The 15050-nt window shown below is 38.7% G+C and overlaps 1 protein-coding gene across 1 annotated transcript; it reads left to right on the top strand.

Annotated features, from left to right (window-relative positions):
- Positions 1 to 11424: 11424 nt before the first annotated feature.
- Positions 11425 to 14623, top strand: LOC307193628 (uncharacterized protein). The gene is made up of 2 exons (XM_079935887.1): positions 11425 to 11646; positions 12771 to 14623. The coding sequence occupies exon 2, from the start codon at positions 12972 to 12974 to the stop codon at positions 13575 to 13577; it is 606 nt and encodes a 201-aa protein (XP_079792013.1). The 5' UTR covers positions 11425 to 11646; positions 12771 to 12971; the 3' UTR covers positions 13578 to 14623.
- Positions 14624 to 15050: the final 427 nt, after the last annotated feature.

The following is a 15050-nucleotide window of genomic DNA, read 5'->3' on the forward strand; positions in this document are numbered from 1 at the left end:
TGGCTTAACCTATTAATAATTTTCTCATTAACAAGAGACCTGCTAGAACTCACCAGTGTATCTCCAAATTCAAGAACTTTACTTAGACCTAACCTACAAAACTAATTAAAAAAGGTGTATGAGACCCTCCCTCCTCAAAAAAAATTAAAAGGTTACTCTACCCATATGGTCAAATCACATAAACTTTCCTGTGAAGTGTGTAGCATTAGGCATATATTTCAGAGAAAAAAGAACATTCCATAGTTTGAAAAATGTAAATCTAATATTCATTTGTAGTCCATCCAGTTGTTATTTCAACAGATGTGAAGAAGGCTTATCAGCTCCACATCTGAGCAATTTTTTCTTTTCTGTATTCTTACTAAAGTCTCTATTGCCCACAAGGATCTCATAGGACCTCTTTTAGGGAAGATAATATCATTAGTCATCTAATTTGGGTGGGATAATTTTTTGGTATCTCATTTAATCCTCATAATAACCTCATACAATTTACTAATATCCATCCTTCATCTTTTTTTTTTCTATTTCAGAAACTTGAGAATAAGAAAACTGTTATCTTGTTCTTTGGGATTATTCTAGTCTTTCTTTCAACTGTCCTTAAATATTTAATCATTATGTCTCCAGGAAAGGAGATAATGTGTTATTAAGAATATTTCTCAATGACTATGTTTCTCAAACATAAGCAAGACCTATCTGAGATGTTCCTAATAGTACATGTGAAAAACATACAAACTCCTACTCAGCACAGGGATTTTGTCACCATAGTCCCTTGTTATCTCCCATAATCCTCAGCTTTGACAGCAATTAAAGCTAGATCTTCATACATCTGTCAATTTATATAATATTGGGACTATATTGACAATATTTATTAAATATGGTTACTGAATTTTTGCAAAGAAAAAAGTAATATATTCTGTCCTTTCCACAGTAAAAAATCAGGGAAATAAACAAATCTGTAAAATATAATAAAATTATAAGACAGATTATATGTTGTCATATATTATATATGAATATATCTTATACATTTTAATATATAGTATATATAAATCACCTATGTTTACTATTGTATTATTGTTGTGTTTTGTATAGAGTTATGGATTGTATTATTATTATTATATGTAAAAATCATGACAAATGTGACACCTTAAATCAGTGGGGAAAGGATAGTTAAGTCAATAAGTGGTATTAGAAAATTATCTAAACTTATGAACAAATAAATTCTAGAATGATTAAAGATTTAAATGTCAGCATAAAAAATAAGTGATACTAAGTGAAAATATAGAAAAAGGTATATAAATATCAGGGTGGGACAGGAATTTGCAATATAATATAAAATCATAATAATATGCGATGGGCAAGAAAAGCAGCAATACTGTTTCCAAAATATTACTGTTAAAAATAGATGTTACCAAAAATGAAGGAGAGCTCTGAAGATTTTATCAAATTATCCCCATTACCTCCAGTCTACTGGCACAGCTATTTGTATGGTGATAAGGGGATGGGTCAGAATAGATCCATCCATACCTATGAGATTACTCATTGTGTGCTAGGCACCAAGGCAGGTTCTGGGAATGATGAGATTATCCCATTTTATGATGGAAAAACTTGGAGTCTTGTGAATCAGATAGATTTCTGCTCATAAGACAGGGAGTTCTGGATAGGCAGGGAGACTCAGAAGGTACCAACCCTGAAATTGGATATATACCTTCAAGTAGAAAGATATATATCAAAGGTATTGGAAATGATGAAAATCAGAATAATAATCTAAAAATCTAAAGATCTGCTTAGATTTTACTCTGCTCATGATATGTTAGAAATTTTCCTGTGATCCTGAAAAATAATTTGTTTTCCCTTAACCTCAGTGACCTTAAGGTCACTTCTTGTTGTACCATTACAACAGTCTATCAAGCAGTTTCATAATCATAAGACAGTTATCCAAGCCATAGATCACACTATGACCTGGAGTATATGTGTTCATCTTATGCGCTAGAACTGCTTAGGTCTACTCTATAAATTTTCCTGAAATGAACTCTTTCTAGAATATACTATATCTCTCACCTTTCTGGGATCTAGGAATTCATGAAAAATTCTCCTAAGGTTTCATGTATCTTGTGCTGGCAGTTTTGCATTCTCATAAAGAGATTTGCCTTGTATAAACTCCTTAGAAAAGTTTCTTTTACAAGTTTGTAAGTATATAGCTTCTCAAAGACTTTGGTTAAGAAAATTAGGCAATTGCTTTCTTAAGTACATATGCTGTATATAATGGAAACAGCATTAGCCTGAGAGTGAAAAAACCTGGATCCTTGTTTCAGAAAAGTCACTAGCCTGTATATCATTAGACAGTATCTTACACATAGCAGGCCTGGGGAATTGGAGCTGCTAGGCCATTATTTTGAAAGATTTTGATGTTGTAACGCTACCACCTAGTGGGAAATCTGATCAGAAAAAAAATTCAAGGTACTGCTAAAAACATCCTTTGAACATCTTTGAATCAAAATATTTGAGGTTTATTTTTAAACAACAGCCAAATGATAACGCAGAATTTCTTGATAGTTGGAGTCACAATATATGAATAGGTGATATATGAAAAAAGACATTGTGGTCAAGTAATTTTGGAAAACCCTGGATAAAACAAAAATAAATAAGCTTTTTTATATGTGTGAGGCTTCTCAAAGCATTTTTTACCTTATAATGTTCACCTCGTAATGTTTTTAGAATTGAGGATTTGACCTATAATTGATGAGTATATTTCACGTAGCAATAGAGTTTTTCTCCAGAAGTTATTAATCAACGGCAAGACTTAAAATCACACCTACATGGGACTTCCCTTGTGGTCCATTGGTTAAGACTCCTTGCTTCCACTGCAAGGGTATGGGTTTGATCCCCAGTTGGGGAACTAAGATCCTGCTTGCCACGCTGCCAAAAAAAAAGATAAGATAATTTACACCTACACTTTTATTGAGGATAAATATAGCAATTTGCAGATCTCACAACCTTTATTTGAATATTGGTCTCTTTTTTCTTGGAGCATCCCATAGGAATATGTTCCACATAACACATTTCTATCATAGATCAAATTTAAAATGTTGATCTAGTTATACTGATAAATTATCATGATAAATTGGTTAATTGCACAATTATTTTGGCACTCTTGCTGTGCAAATCTGTTTCACCTTTGTGATCTGTTCAATGGCTTCAAGACCAGAATTAGAGTAGCTGGGAAAAGTAAAACCTGGCTAAAAATACTAAATTTAGTAGGATCATAGGAATATGTCCTATAGAAGAACAGTGAGGATATAGGGACTCAACTTTTTAATCTCAAATTGCGCACCAGGGCACCCTGGGGCACTGCAGGAAACTTATAGGGTTAATGCAAGATATGTTAAATTTTCAAGTGAAACATATCTTGACCTCTATTGAATACTGCATTAACTATTATCCCAAGGTAGTTCAGTTTCACCATTAGTTCACACTACATTCCTTTAATTGACGTCATATCTTGTGAAGCTGAGTTTTCTATAGTTACTGTGATACAAAAAAAAAAAAAGGCACTGTTTGAAAATCAATTGGAATTATTACCTTTTTTCTTTTTTTTTTTTCCTCCATGAACCAAGAAAGTTTGAGAACCTCTGGAATAATCCATTCACTATTTAACAAATATTTGAGAATTGACCAGATACCAGGCATTGTTTTGAAAGCTGTCAATAACAGCAATAAAGCAAAACAAAATCCCTACTCTTCCGGGACTTACATTTTAGAAAGGAAAGACAGATAATAACAACTTAATATGCATTTATACCAATGTGGTATGAAGAGCAATTTAGTGCTACCCAATTCTGCTTTGTTTCCATTAATCTTATTCAAAAATCTCTGATAGATTCCCACTACCTATCAAATAAAATTTAAAGTTCTTAACCTGGCCTTCAAGTCCCTCCACAATGCATTCAATAATTTAATGGTTAAAATTTCTGCCATGAAATTCCTTGATATAGAGGTTTTTTACATACTGCCTTACAGACAGTCACCTATGTGAATGTATCATCTTCCTTATTAGGATACAAACTACTTGAGGGAAGGGACAGAATCTCATTCAATTTTATATTCCTATCAAGATCAATATAGTTCCTTTTCTATGGAAATCACTCATTAAATAATTGTTGAATAAATGAAAGACAGTAGATAATAACATTGTACAACAAACAGGATCACTTCAATACCCAACCTCACTAGAGATTATTCATGTACATAAATTTCTTGAGGACTAATCCGATCTTCTCCACTTACTCAGTGGATATCCAAAATTGCATTCTTACATACCCATTCCTTTGGGTTAGGATTTCCAGTGCAATGAGAATATACCTAGAAAATCTTCTTAGTCTTTTTTGCCTTCGTAGAAATTCACTTTCTTAAATCTAAATTGTGAACAGTTTTAGGCATTCAGTAAATACTTGTGGGTTGGCAAATATCATCAATTACTTTTCTTGAACTGACAGGCTCACATTGCTCATTTTCAAGAAAATTATGTTAATACCCAAGTCAAAATAACCATAGCTTTGTGTCAGTTGTTCTTCCAAGTAAATATTAGTTTCAAGGAAATGCTGCTTTTCAGCTTACAACTCAAGTGCTTTTCTTCAAGCTAACAATCATACTTGAGTAATCAGCAGAAGTACTTTATGTCTACTGCATACTTCATCACATAGAGTATTAAAAGTTTGCTCTTGAGGATAGAAAATTAATAAAATTATTAATTTTTACTGCTTCATTAAGTGAAAAAATACTTGTGGGTTGGAAGAGAGTGAATTAATAAGTAGATGAGTAATAGTGAGGATGATTCCACAATTAACACAAAATACAGAACTTATGCCAATCCAAAGATTACAAGACCTAGCTGGCTATCACTTTCCACTAGACATAGAAAATCCTTATTAAAAATTCTCCTGATTGTGATTATTAAAGATAAATAAAACATAACAATTGAAAATTAAGTACCTTATGGTCTGTATACTATCATTTAATATAGGCTTTAACTGGTTTCCACTGCCAGGCTACAAATTAAAAAATTAAATGCCCCAATAATAGTCCATCTTAAGATTAAAATGAATGGAAAATGAATTATTCCCAGAAAGAGATTGAGTTAAAGGGGAAACAATTTGCTTAATATCACTTTGAAAACCATCAAGTCCAATATACTGCTAGTGCCTGTCTAGAAAATGCCATTCCTTTTCAGTAATTTCTACATACGGACTCTGTTCATAGTTATCTTGACAAATCATGTTTATGTACTGTCCGAGTACCATATATCTCGCCACCACCACCACCGCCACTAGAATATAAGCTATAAGTCAGGGGCCTTGTCTGTCTTATTCTCCACTGTGTTATAGTGCCTACAATAGTGTGTAACCCATAATAAGCACTCAATTAAAGAAGATACCAATGTAAGCTTGGTTTACCACCAGATTTCTTTCCAATGCTGAAATGCATATTAGAAAGAACAATATTAGCCAGAAGACATTAAACAAATTTTTATAACATTTCTACAACAGTGAGTGTCTGCCAGGTCTTACCATGAATTTCTCATTTAGTAAGTCATTTTTTAAATTAGTGCTTTAAATTCCCAGGCTTCCCTGGTGGTGCAGTGGTTAAGAATCCGCCTGCCAATGCAGGGGACACGGGTTCAACCCCTGGTCCAGGAAGATCCTACATGCCCAGGAGCAACTAAGCCCATGAGCCACAACTACTGAGCTGATGTGTCACTACTACTGAAGCCCACACACCTAGAGCCCGTGCTCCACAACAAGAGAAGCCACCGCAATGAGAGACCCGTGCACCAAAACAAAGAATAGCCCCCACTGGCCGCAACGGGAGAAAGCCCGCACGCAGCAACAAAGACCTGACGCAACCAAAAATAAATAAATAAAATTTTTAAATCTTTTTTAAAAATAATAAATTCCCTAAAAGCAAGTTTAAACAAGAAAAATCTGAGCATTTTCTTTTCAAAACAATTTTGAGAAGTATGTTTGACTTTATTCAGCAGGCAAGATCTTCTCCCTTAGCATTACCCTGCCATGCTTGATTGGGGGTACTTTTTCAATATCTAGACATAGGGACTAGCAGGAATCTGAATTTACATATAAATGGAATCATCCTATGGTATTGCCCTGTGATTTTTTTCTTTATACTTAAAATGATATGTATCATGGACGTTTTTTGGTTTCAGAACATGTTGATCTTTCTTATCTTATTTCTGCTAATCACCTCCTGAATAAGAGAAATGACAGATCGTAGACAGATCATGACATTGTTGACTAAAATTTGAGAATTCTGCTATCAACTACCCTATCCCTCACGCCCAACTCCCCACCAAAAGGAAAAGGTTTACCTCTCCATAGATAGTAAATACCAATTTTTCTAGACTCTCCCATTCTTTCTCAAAACAGCCATTTGAGACTTTGTATTAGTTTGATATGACTACCACAGCAAGTACCACAAACTGTGTGGCTTAAACAATAGAAATTTATTTCCAAACAGTTCTGGAGACTAGAAGTTCAAAATCAAGGTGTTGACAGGGTTGTTTCTTCTAATGCCTCTCTCCTTTGCTGCAGATAGCTGTCTTTTCCTTGTAGCTTCACATCATCTTTCATCTGTGCATGTCTGTATCCTAATCTCCTCTTCTTATAAGGACATCGACTTATTGGATTATAGCCCACCCAAATGACCTCATTTTATCATTTTTAAAGACCCCCATCTTCAAAAACAGTCATATCCTGAAGTATTGGAGGTTAGGACTTCAACATATGAAATTGGGGGAAAACAGTTCAGCCATATTTAAGAATATATTCATGTTTCCATAATATAACAAACATTAATTTTAGCAATAGAAACTATGAGACTAGAGTACTTTATCAAAATTCTAAGTTAAGTAGTGCATATGAGAGAACTACAGCTATGATTAGAGATCTCAGTTACTGGCAGGGATAGAGGTGGTTTTGCTACTTTATTTATTACTTTTTCCATTTGGATTTGATGCTCATATATCAGAATGGATGTTTACTAGGAAACACACTTATCTTCCTTGTAAAATCATCCTCAGAAAATAATGTCATCAATGGCAGCCAATAGCAATTGAGGAGATATGATTATCTAGCTTACTGCCCTTGATAAAAATGAAGTACTTAAAATCTTTAACGCAGTCACTTATCATTCCATCATCCAGACATTTCCATTTCCCAGTTAATACCCAAGCCTCAATTGCATCTTAAATTTATGTAGTATCTATTACCTTTGCCATTCAATGTAGCACAACCTTTTCATAAAGCACCTGCTGAGGAGTAATTTCTTGCATAATTTCCACATTGATTTCCAAGATACCAATGGCCTGAATCAAGGTGCATATTAATCTCCTGCTCATTTAAATTCTTTGATTTGGGAAGTATTTTTATGTATTAACCTTGGTGTGAACAACTTTCAACACCTAACCTACAAAAGGCAATTACAGAGACAGAGTTCACAGGCAGTTTTGAGCTCACAGGAACCTCACACACTTATTGTCACAATGGGGTCAATGACCCACTTGTTGATTCAGCCTTTTCTTGTGAGCTCAAGGAAGAAGTGGAGGTATTCAATGTATTCTGGCTTAGAAATAAAGACTCTCCTCTTTGATACGGGAGATACAGCAATCTAGTCTATGTTTGTTGCTTTTTCATTTCTTGTGTGTATTGTGATAAACATAACTTTGGCTTAGAGTATGGAATAAAAATTGTGGAGAAAAAGTCCTGAGAAAATTTCCTTTCATAGCAGAAGCAGTCGGCTGCACAGAAAAAGAAACTATAACTCTTTTTTTTTTTGCGGTACGCAGGCCTCTCACGTTGCGGAGCACAGGCTTTGGACGCACAGGCTCAGCGGCCATGGCTCATGGGCCCAGCCACTCCGCGGCATGTGGGATATTCCTGGACCGGGGCACGAACCCATGACCCCTGCCTCGGCAGGTGGACTCTCAACCACTGCGCCACCAGGGAAGCCAGAAACTATAACTCTTATAGTGTTGTTCTGTACCCCAACATCTCTTGTGATAATCAGTGGTCCCAAGATCACATTAGATTGGAGCTCCAGTTAACATGAAGGGGGACTATTATATACAGTCACAGGTGACTTCTGTGCCCCAGCTATCTTAGCAGGTGGGAAAGAGAATATTTTAAATGTCTCCATCATGCATAAACAACCAGAAAGTAATGTATTTGAGCTAAAGATCATGATCTGAACTTTACCATGACAAGTAGCTAGTGAATATATAAAGTTCTACAGAGCACACTTCACTCTGCAGCTGTAGATATGTTCCAAACACAAAGAACACAGTGGAATTCAACACCATAAATATTGCAAAAATTATTTTATTCATAAGCAAAACATTATTACATCTAGGAAAATCCATTTTAGCAATGTGGGTGGGGAGAGGTGTGCAGGGGATAAACTCACATTTCTCTTTTCAAAATTACATAAACCCAAAAACTTTTATTAAAACTTGAAAAATCACAAACCAAAATTTATTAGATCACTGAGAAATGGCTTTTATTACACACACACACACAAACACACACACACACACTGCATGTTTATTGATCTTTGCCTTGATATTCCTGAAGCTTCTAAGGGAGAGTTGAATCTCAAGTTCTATCTACCAGTTGATGATAGACCTTACGACCACACCTCTCTTCCACTCCTAGACAGACAAAGCAGCACCTGTTAAACACTTCTCTCTTCTTCTAACCCAGGAGGGCCAGGGCCAGGCTTATGCCTTTTGACCTGGCCCCCCACTAAGACCCATGGATCACAGCAGGTGCTCTCTCGCTGGCGCTCTCTCTCTCTCCCTACCCCCCCTTACTGTTATAAGGAAGCACTTTTAGCACTTTGCCTAATAATCTCCTTAACTAGATCATCCAGTACATGAGGTATATTTTCTACTTTCTACATGAGCTCAGGTGACAATGTTGCTGAACTTTCTACCACCACACAAGAATACCTTTTTATCTAGTTTCCAAAAACATTTCCCCCAGTTTCCCTTAAACCCTCACTGGCAGCCTCCTGAAAGGCCATCAGGCCTCTACTAACAGTCTCTTCAAGACATCTTAGTCCTTCACTTACACTCTCCTCAGAATTCTTCCAGCTTCTGCCTACTGCCAGGTCCCAAAGCCACACCCACATTTCTACATTTTGTTATGATATGACAGCACTCCATTTCTGGGTACCCAAATATGTAATAGTTATACAGTGCTGCATAGCAAATGATTCCAAAACTTACCAACAATCAACATTCAACATTATTCAATAACAATCAACATTTATTATCTCACACAGTTCCCTTGGGTCAGGAAATTGGAAGTGGCTTAGCTAGGTGGTCTTGGCTCAGAGTTTCTCATGAGATTGCACTTCGGATATCAGATGGAGCTGCAGTTACCTGAAAGCTTGACTGAGACTGGAAGATCTGCCTCCAAGATAGCTCAATTACATGCTGATGATTTTGTGCTCATTGTTGGCAGGAAGCTTCACTTCCTTACCATGTGAATCTCTCTATAAATCTTCTGAGAGTCCTTAGATTTACCCTCCTATCTGAAACAACTAAAAGAAAAGGACAAAAATATATGAAACAATAGTTTTCAGACATTGGACATCAGACAGTGCAAGACAGTGATCCCTGAGAGAGGGAAAGCAAATAAAGTGAACCTGTAGTTTCCCCAGCTTCCTGCCTAAAGAGTTTCCAGGCAATAACACAGGGGGAAAGGAACCCAAGAGAAGTCTGGGCATCATCTGGAGTTGAAGAGATAGAGCTGGGAATCCAGGGAGGCCAAACAGCTATAGTTCACAGGGCAGAGGACCAGAGAAGAGAGAGAGCTACATAGAGAAAGAACTCTAGAGATCTACAGAGGCACCCCATCAAGTCTTCAGCTGAGTACTGATCAGCACATGTGTATGAGATTAAGGGGAAAATAACCAGAAAACAGTAGAAGAAACAATTCTCAGAGCTCACAAAGGGACAGGAAATGTTCATGTTCCCACCTAGTAGAGTACACAAAAAGCCTCAGAATGGGGCCAAATTAGCCCTGACCTAAAGGTTGCTCTGATCCAGCCCAACAAAGGCTAAGAGCAGGCCTCAAAATAATTAAACTGTACTGAGTAACTTAACTGCAACCCAGAATAAAGCTCAGGAAATATTAATAGAAAATACAAAATATCTAGCACTGGGCAGGTAAAATTCACAATGTCTGACATCCGATAAAAATTACCATACATGCAAAAAGCAGAAAAATAGCACCAATAATAAGGAGATCAATCAGCAGAAAGACTCAGAAATATACAGGTAATAGAATTAGTAGACAAGGATACTAAAACATATGTTTAATATATTATATATTCCTTATGTTCAAGGAGGTAGAGAAAAGATTGAGCATGTTAAGTAGAGACATAAAAAATATTTTAAAAATCAAACTTTAAGAGATGAAATATGTCTTAAGTAAAAAATATACAAGTTAGAATTACCAACAGATAAGACACTGCCAAAGAAAACACTTGTAAACTTGAAGGTGTAATAATAGAAACTATTCAAAATGACTCACCAACAGAAAAACAGACCCAAAAAATTGGAACAGATGTTACATGTCAATTATACCTCAGTGTTAAAAAATTGGAACAGCACATCAATGAACTAAAAGGACCACTTCAAGCACGCTAATATATACATAATAGAAGTTTCTAAAAGAGAGCAGTGGACAGAAAAATTATTTAAATAATGGCTAAGATTTTTTCCAAATCTAGTGAACCCTGTAAGCTCATTCATCCAAAAAGTTCAATAGACCTCAAGAACAGGGAACGTGAAGAAACTTATACCAAACCTCACATAATGCTTTAAATAAATAAAATAGCAACTCTGGAACTCCCTATCCCTTACTCTGCTGTATTTTCTTCACAGCTCTCATCACTACTTAATACCACATTTCATTTATTTATATAATTATGGGATTACTGTCCCTTTAACCCCTGGAAAAATGAGCTTCGTGACAGCAAGAAATCCATCTTGTTTATTACAATATATCCAACATCTAGAACTATGCCTAACACACAGTAGACACTCAATAATTATTTGTTAAATAGTTATTCAGAGAAGTGAGTTTAATTATTTTTGACCCAATTACTTTATCATACTTAAGGAGACAGAGCTTCATTTTAGAAATAAAAATATTATTCCAGATAGTATTCAATGAAGTGATTGCATTATCTCTGATTCATTTTAAACCAAAACATACTGAACATCCAGCTCAATTTTACTCAGTATGTTCTTACTTTTTATACTCTTTTGAAACTTTCCATATTCATGGTAACACCTGCTTTCCTTTTACTACACCTTTATTCAGTGGGAACCTATAAAACTGACATATTCGCGCCCAAAAGGGTTCCTTCTTCGACCTCCTGCGTGAGGACCAAGGAACCCCGGTGCACCGGCCTTCAATAAACCTCTTGCGTTTTGCATCGACTTCCGACTCTTGTTGTTTCCTGGGCGAGTCGAAACTCCTAGGAGACCGCGCAGGTCTAACATTTGGGGGCTCGTCCGGGATTCCACTCGCCCCGGACCACAAGAACATCGGGAGTTGGAGGTACCAGGTAAGCTCGAGCTTGATTGTCTGTTTGTCCCTTGTTCTTTGTGGGCCATTATCGGAGGAAAGCCGTAAGAATCGGCTTATTATGGAATCTGTATCGGACCTCTGGCTAGGCAGACGTGCTAATAGCCGGCGTCCATGAGCCCTAGGGGACGCCCTGGTGGCTCATCTGGAAGGAGAGGCAAACTCTGTCTCCCCTTCACTCGGTTTCGGCAGTTCCCTTGGTGGTAACTGCCATCTGAAGAAGTTTCGGTTTTGAAGCGAGCTCGCGGTGGCCCATACGTATATGTGTTTCGTGGAGTTTTAACTGTTTCTGTATTGTGGTCTATTCTTCTTCTCTGACGGACGACAATGGGACAAACTATGACGACTCCTCTTTCCCTTACCCTAAGCTATTGGACCGAAGTTCGGGCCAGAGCCCATAATTTTTCGTTAGAGGTAAAGAAAGGAAAGTGGCAGACTTTGTGTGCCTCTGAATGGCCAACATTTCAGATAGGATGGCCCCCCGAAGGATCCTTTTTATTAGACAAGATTAAGCTGCTGAAGTCTAAGATATTTAATATAGATCCCCACGGACATCCAGACCAAGTACCATATGTCTTGGTCTGGGAAGATTTAATTCTCTCCCCAACTCCGTGGGTCCGGCCCTTTGTTTCCTCAACAGGTACGTCCGCGCATACATCAGCAGCGTCGGAGATATTAGCCTTAAAGAAAAACCCCAACACGGAGAAGCTACCCGACGCCCCGGATCTACCGAAGGCGATTTATCCTGACCCGCAGTCCGATTTGCTTCTTTTGGATTCCCCACCCCCTTATCCTCCGGCCCCGAATCCCCTACCACCTAGAGGACCCCCAGCTCCACTGCCCTCGGCACCAAGGGAACCATCCATGATGGAAGAAGAAAGGGGTCCCTCAGTGGGCACTAGGAGCCGGAGGGCTATCTCCCCGGACTCCACTGCCCTACCTCTTAGAGAATATGGCCCCCCCGATGGCCAAGGGAATAGACCTCTCCAATATTGGCCCTTTTCCTCTGCAGATCTTTATAATTGGAAAATGCATAACCCAACTTTTTCCGAAAATCCACAGGCCCTTACCGCTTTAATAGAATCTCTTGTTTTCTCCCACCAGCCCACATGGGATGATTGTCAGCAGCTGCTCCAGACTCTCCTAACGACTGAGGAGAGGCAACGGGTTCTTTTGGAAGCCAGAAAAAATGTATTAGGCGCCAATGGGCAACCTACCCAGCTGCCTAACGAGATTGATGCTGGTTTCCCACTCGTCAGGCCAAACTGGGATTTCAATGCCCCGGAAGGTAGGGAGCGCCTGAAAATGTATCGCCAGGCTCTGGTGGCGGGTCTCCATGGAGCGGCCAGACGGCCCACTAATTTGGCTAAGGTAAGGGAAGTAACTCAGGGGCCCCAGGAATCGCCAACTGTGTTCCTGGAACGTTTAATGGAAGCCTTTAGACGCTTTACCCCTTATGATCCAACTTCGGAGGGACATAAGGCTACTATAGCAATGGCTTTCATAGATCAAGCGGCCCTTGATATTAAGAAGAAATTACAGAGGCTAGATGGCTTGCAGGGATTTTCGCTTCAGGAGTTAGTAAAAGAGGCAGATAAAGTATATAACAAAAGAGAAACAGAGGAAGAGAAGGAAGAAAGAAAGCAGAAAGAGCAGGAAGCCCGTGAAATAAGACGGGATAAGAGACAGGAGAGGAATTTAAGTAAGATACTGGCCACTGTGGTTGGAGGAAGAAATATAGGGGATAGAAATAGGCAGGAAGGGCGAACGGCAGACAGAAGGCGGCCATTAGACAAGGACCAATGTGCCTACTGTAAAGAAAAAGGACATTGGGCGAGAGAATGCCCTAAGAAAAAGAATGGAGGAAGGCCAACCAAAAACAAAATCTTAACATTGAAAGAAGAAGACTAGGAAAGTCAGGGCTCGAACCCTCTCCCCGAGCCCCGGGTAACTCTTAAAGTGGAGGGGGAACCTGTTCAATTTTTGGTAGATACCGGAGCCCAGCACTCCGTCCTTCTCCACTCAAAAGGTCCTATCTCAGCTAAAAGGTCATGGGTACAAGGAGCCACTGGGAATAAACAATATTCATGGACCACACGAAGGACAGTAGATCTTGGGATTGGACGAGTAACCCATTCATTTTTGATTATTCCGGAATGCCCCTATCCTTTGCTGGGAAGAGATTTACTCTCCAAAGTAGGGGCTCAAATCCACTTTCAGCCAGAAGGTCCCACCATAACTGATAATAAGGGAAGGTTACTTCAAATATTGACTATGAAATTAGAAGATGAATATAAATTATACGAGCAGCCTTCATCCTCACGAGTTAATGTTACTGATTGGGTAACTCGGTTCCCTCAAGCCTGGGCAGAAACTGCCGGAATGGGGATGGCCAAAAATCGGCCCCCGGTGCTAGTGGAACTCAAGGCAACTGCCACCCCAATAACAGTCCGTCAATACCCCATGAGTAGAGAAGCCAAAGACGGTATCCGTCCCCATATACAGAGGCTACTAGACTTGGGCATCTTAATAAGATGTCAATCAGCATGGAACACCCCTCTCCTGCCGGTAAAGAAACCAGGAACAAATGATTATCGGCCGGTGCAGGATCTACGAGAGGTAAACAAACGGGTGGCAGACCTCCACCCCACAGTTCCAAACCCTTACAACCTCCTGAGCACTCTTCCACCTCAACATACGTGGTATACTGTTTTGGACCTTAAAGATGTTTTTTTCTGTTTAAGACTCTCTCCCCTGAGCCAACCCTACTTTGCCTTCGAATGGAAAGATCCAACATCGGGAATGTCTGGTCAGCTGACATGGACACGGCTACCTCAGGGATTTAAGAACTCCCCGACCATCTTTGATGAAGCCCTCCATCAGGATTTGGCATTATATAGAGAATCAAATCCCCAGGTAACATTACTCCAATACGTTGATGATATTTTATTAGCTGCTGAGACCTAAGAAGATTGTATCAAGGGTACTGAAAAACTGTTAACGGAACTTGGAACCCTGGGATATAGAGCCTCAGCCAAGAAAGCACAAATATGCCAACAACAGGTCAGTTACCTGGGGTATCTATTAAAAGGGGGGCAAAGATGGCTCACGGAGAGCAGAAAGGATACGGTGGCCCAAATTCCGGCTCCCAAAAACGCCAGGCAGGTTAGAGAATTTTGGGGGATGGCCGGATTCTGTAGACTATGGATTCCAGGGTTTGCTGAGCTGGCAGCCCCATTGTACCCCCTAACCAAAAACAGCACTCCTTTCGTTTGGGGCGATAAGGAACAACGGGCTTTTGACCAAATCAAACGAGCTTTACTTTCAGCTCCAGCCCTAGGACTGCCAGATGTAACCAAACCTTTTCATTTATATGTGGCCGAA

This window comes from Stenella coeruleoalba (genome assembly GCF_951394435.1).
Source record: "Stenella coeruleoalba genome assembly, chromosome: 11".
Classification (NCBI taxonomy): Eukaryota; Metazoa; Chordata; class Mammalia; order Artiodactyla; family Delphinidae; genus Stenella; species Stenella coeruleoalba.

Coding starts and splice junctions, on each gene's coding strand:
- LOC307193628 (XM_079935887.1), top strand. CDS start 12,972: ATGTATCGCCAGGCTCTGGTGGCGGGTCTCCATGGAGCGGCCAGACGG.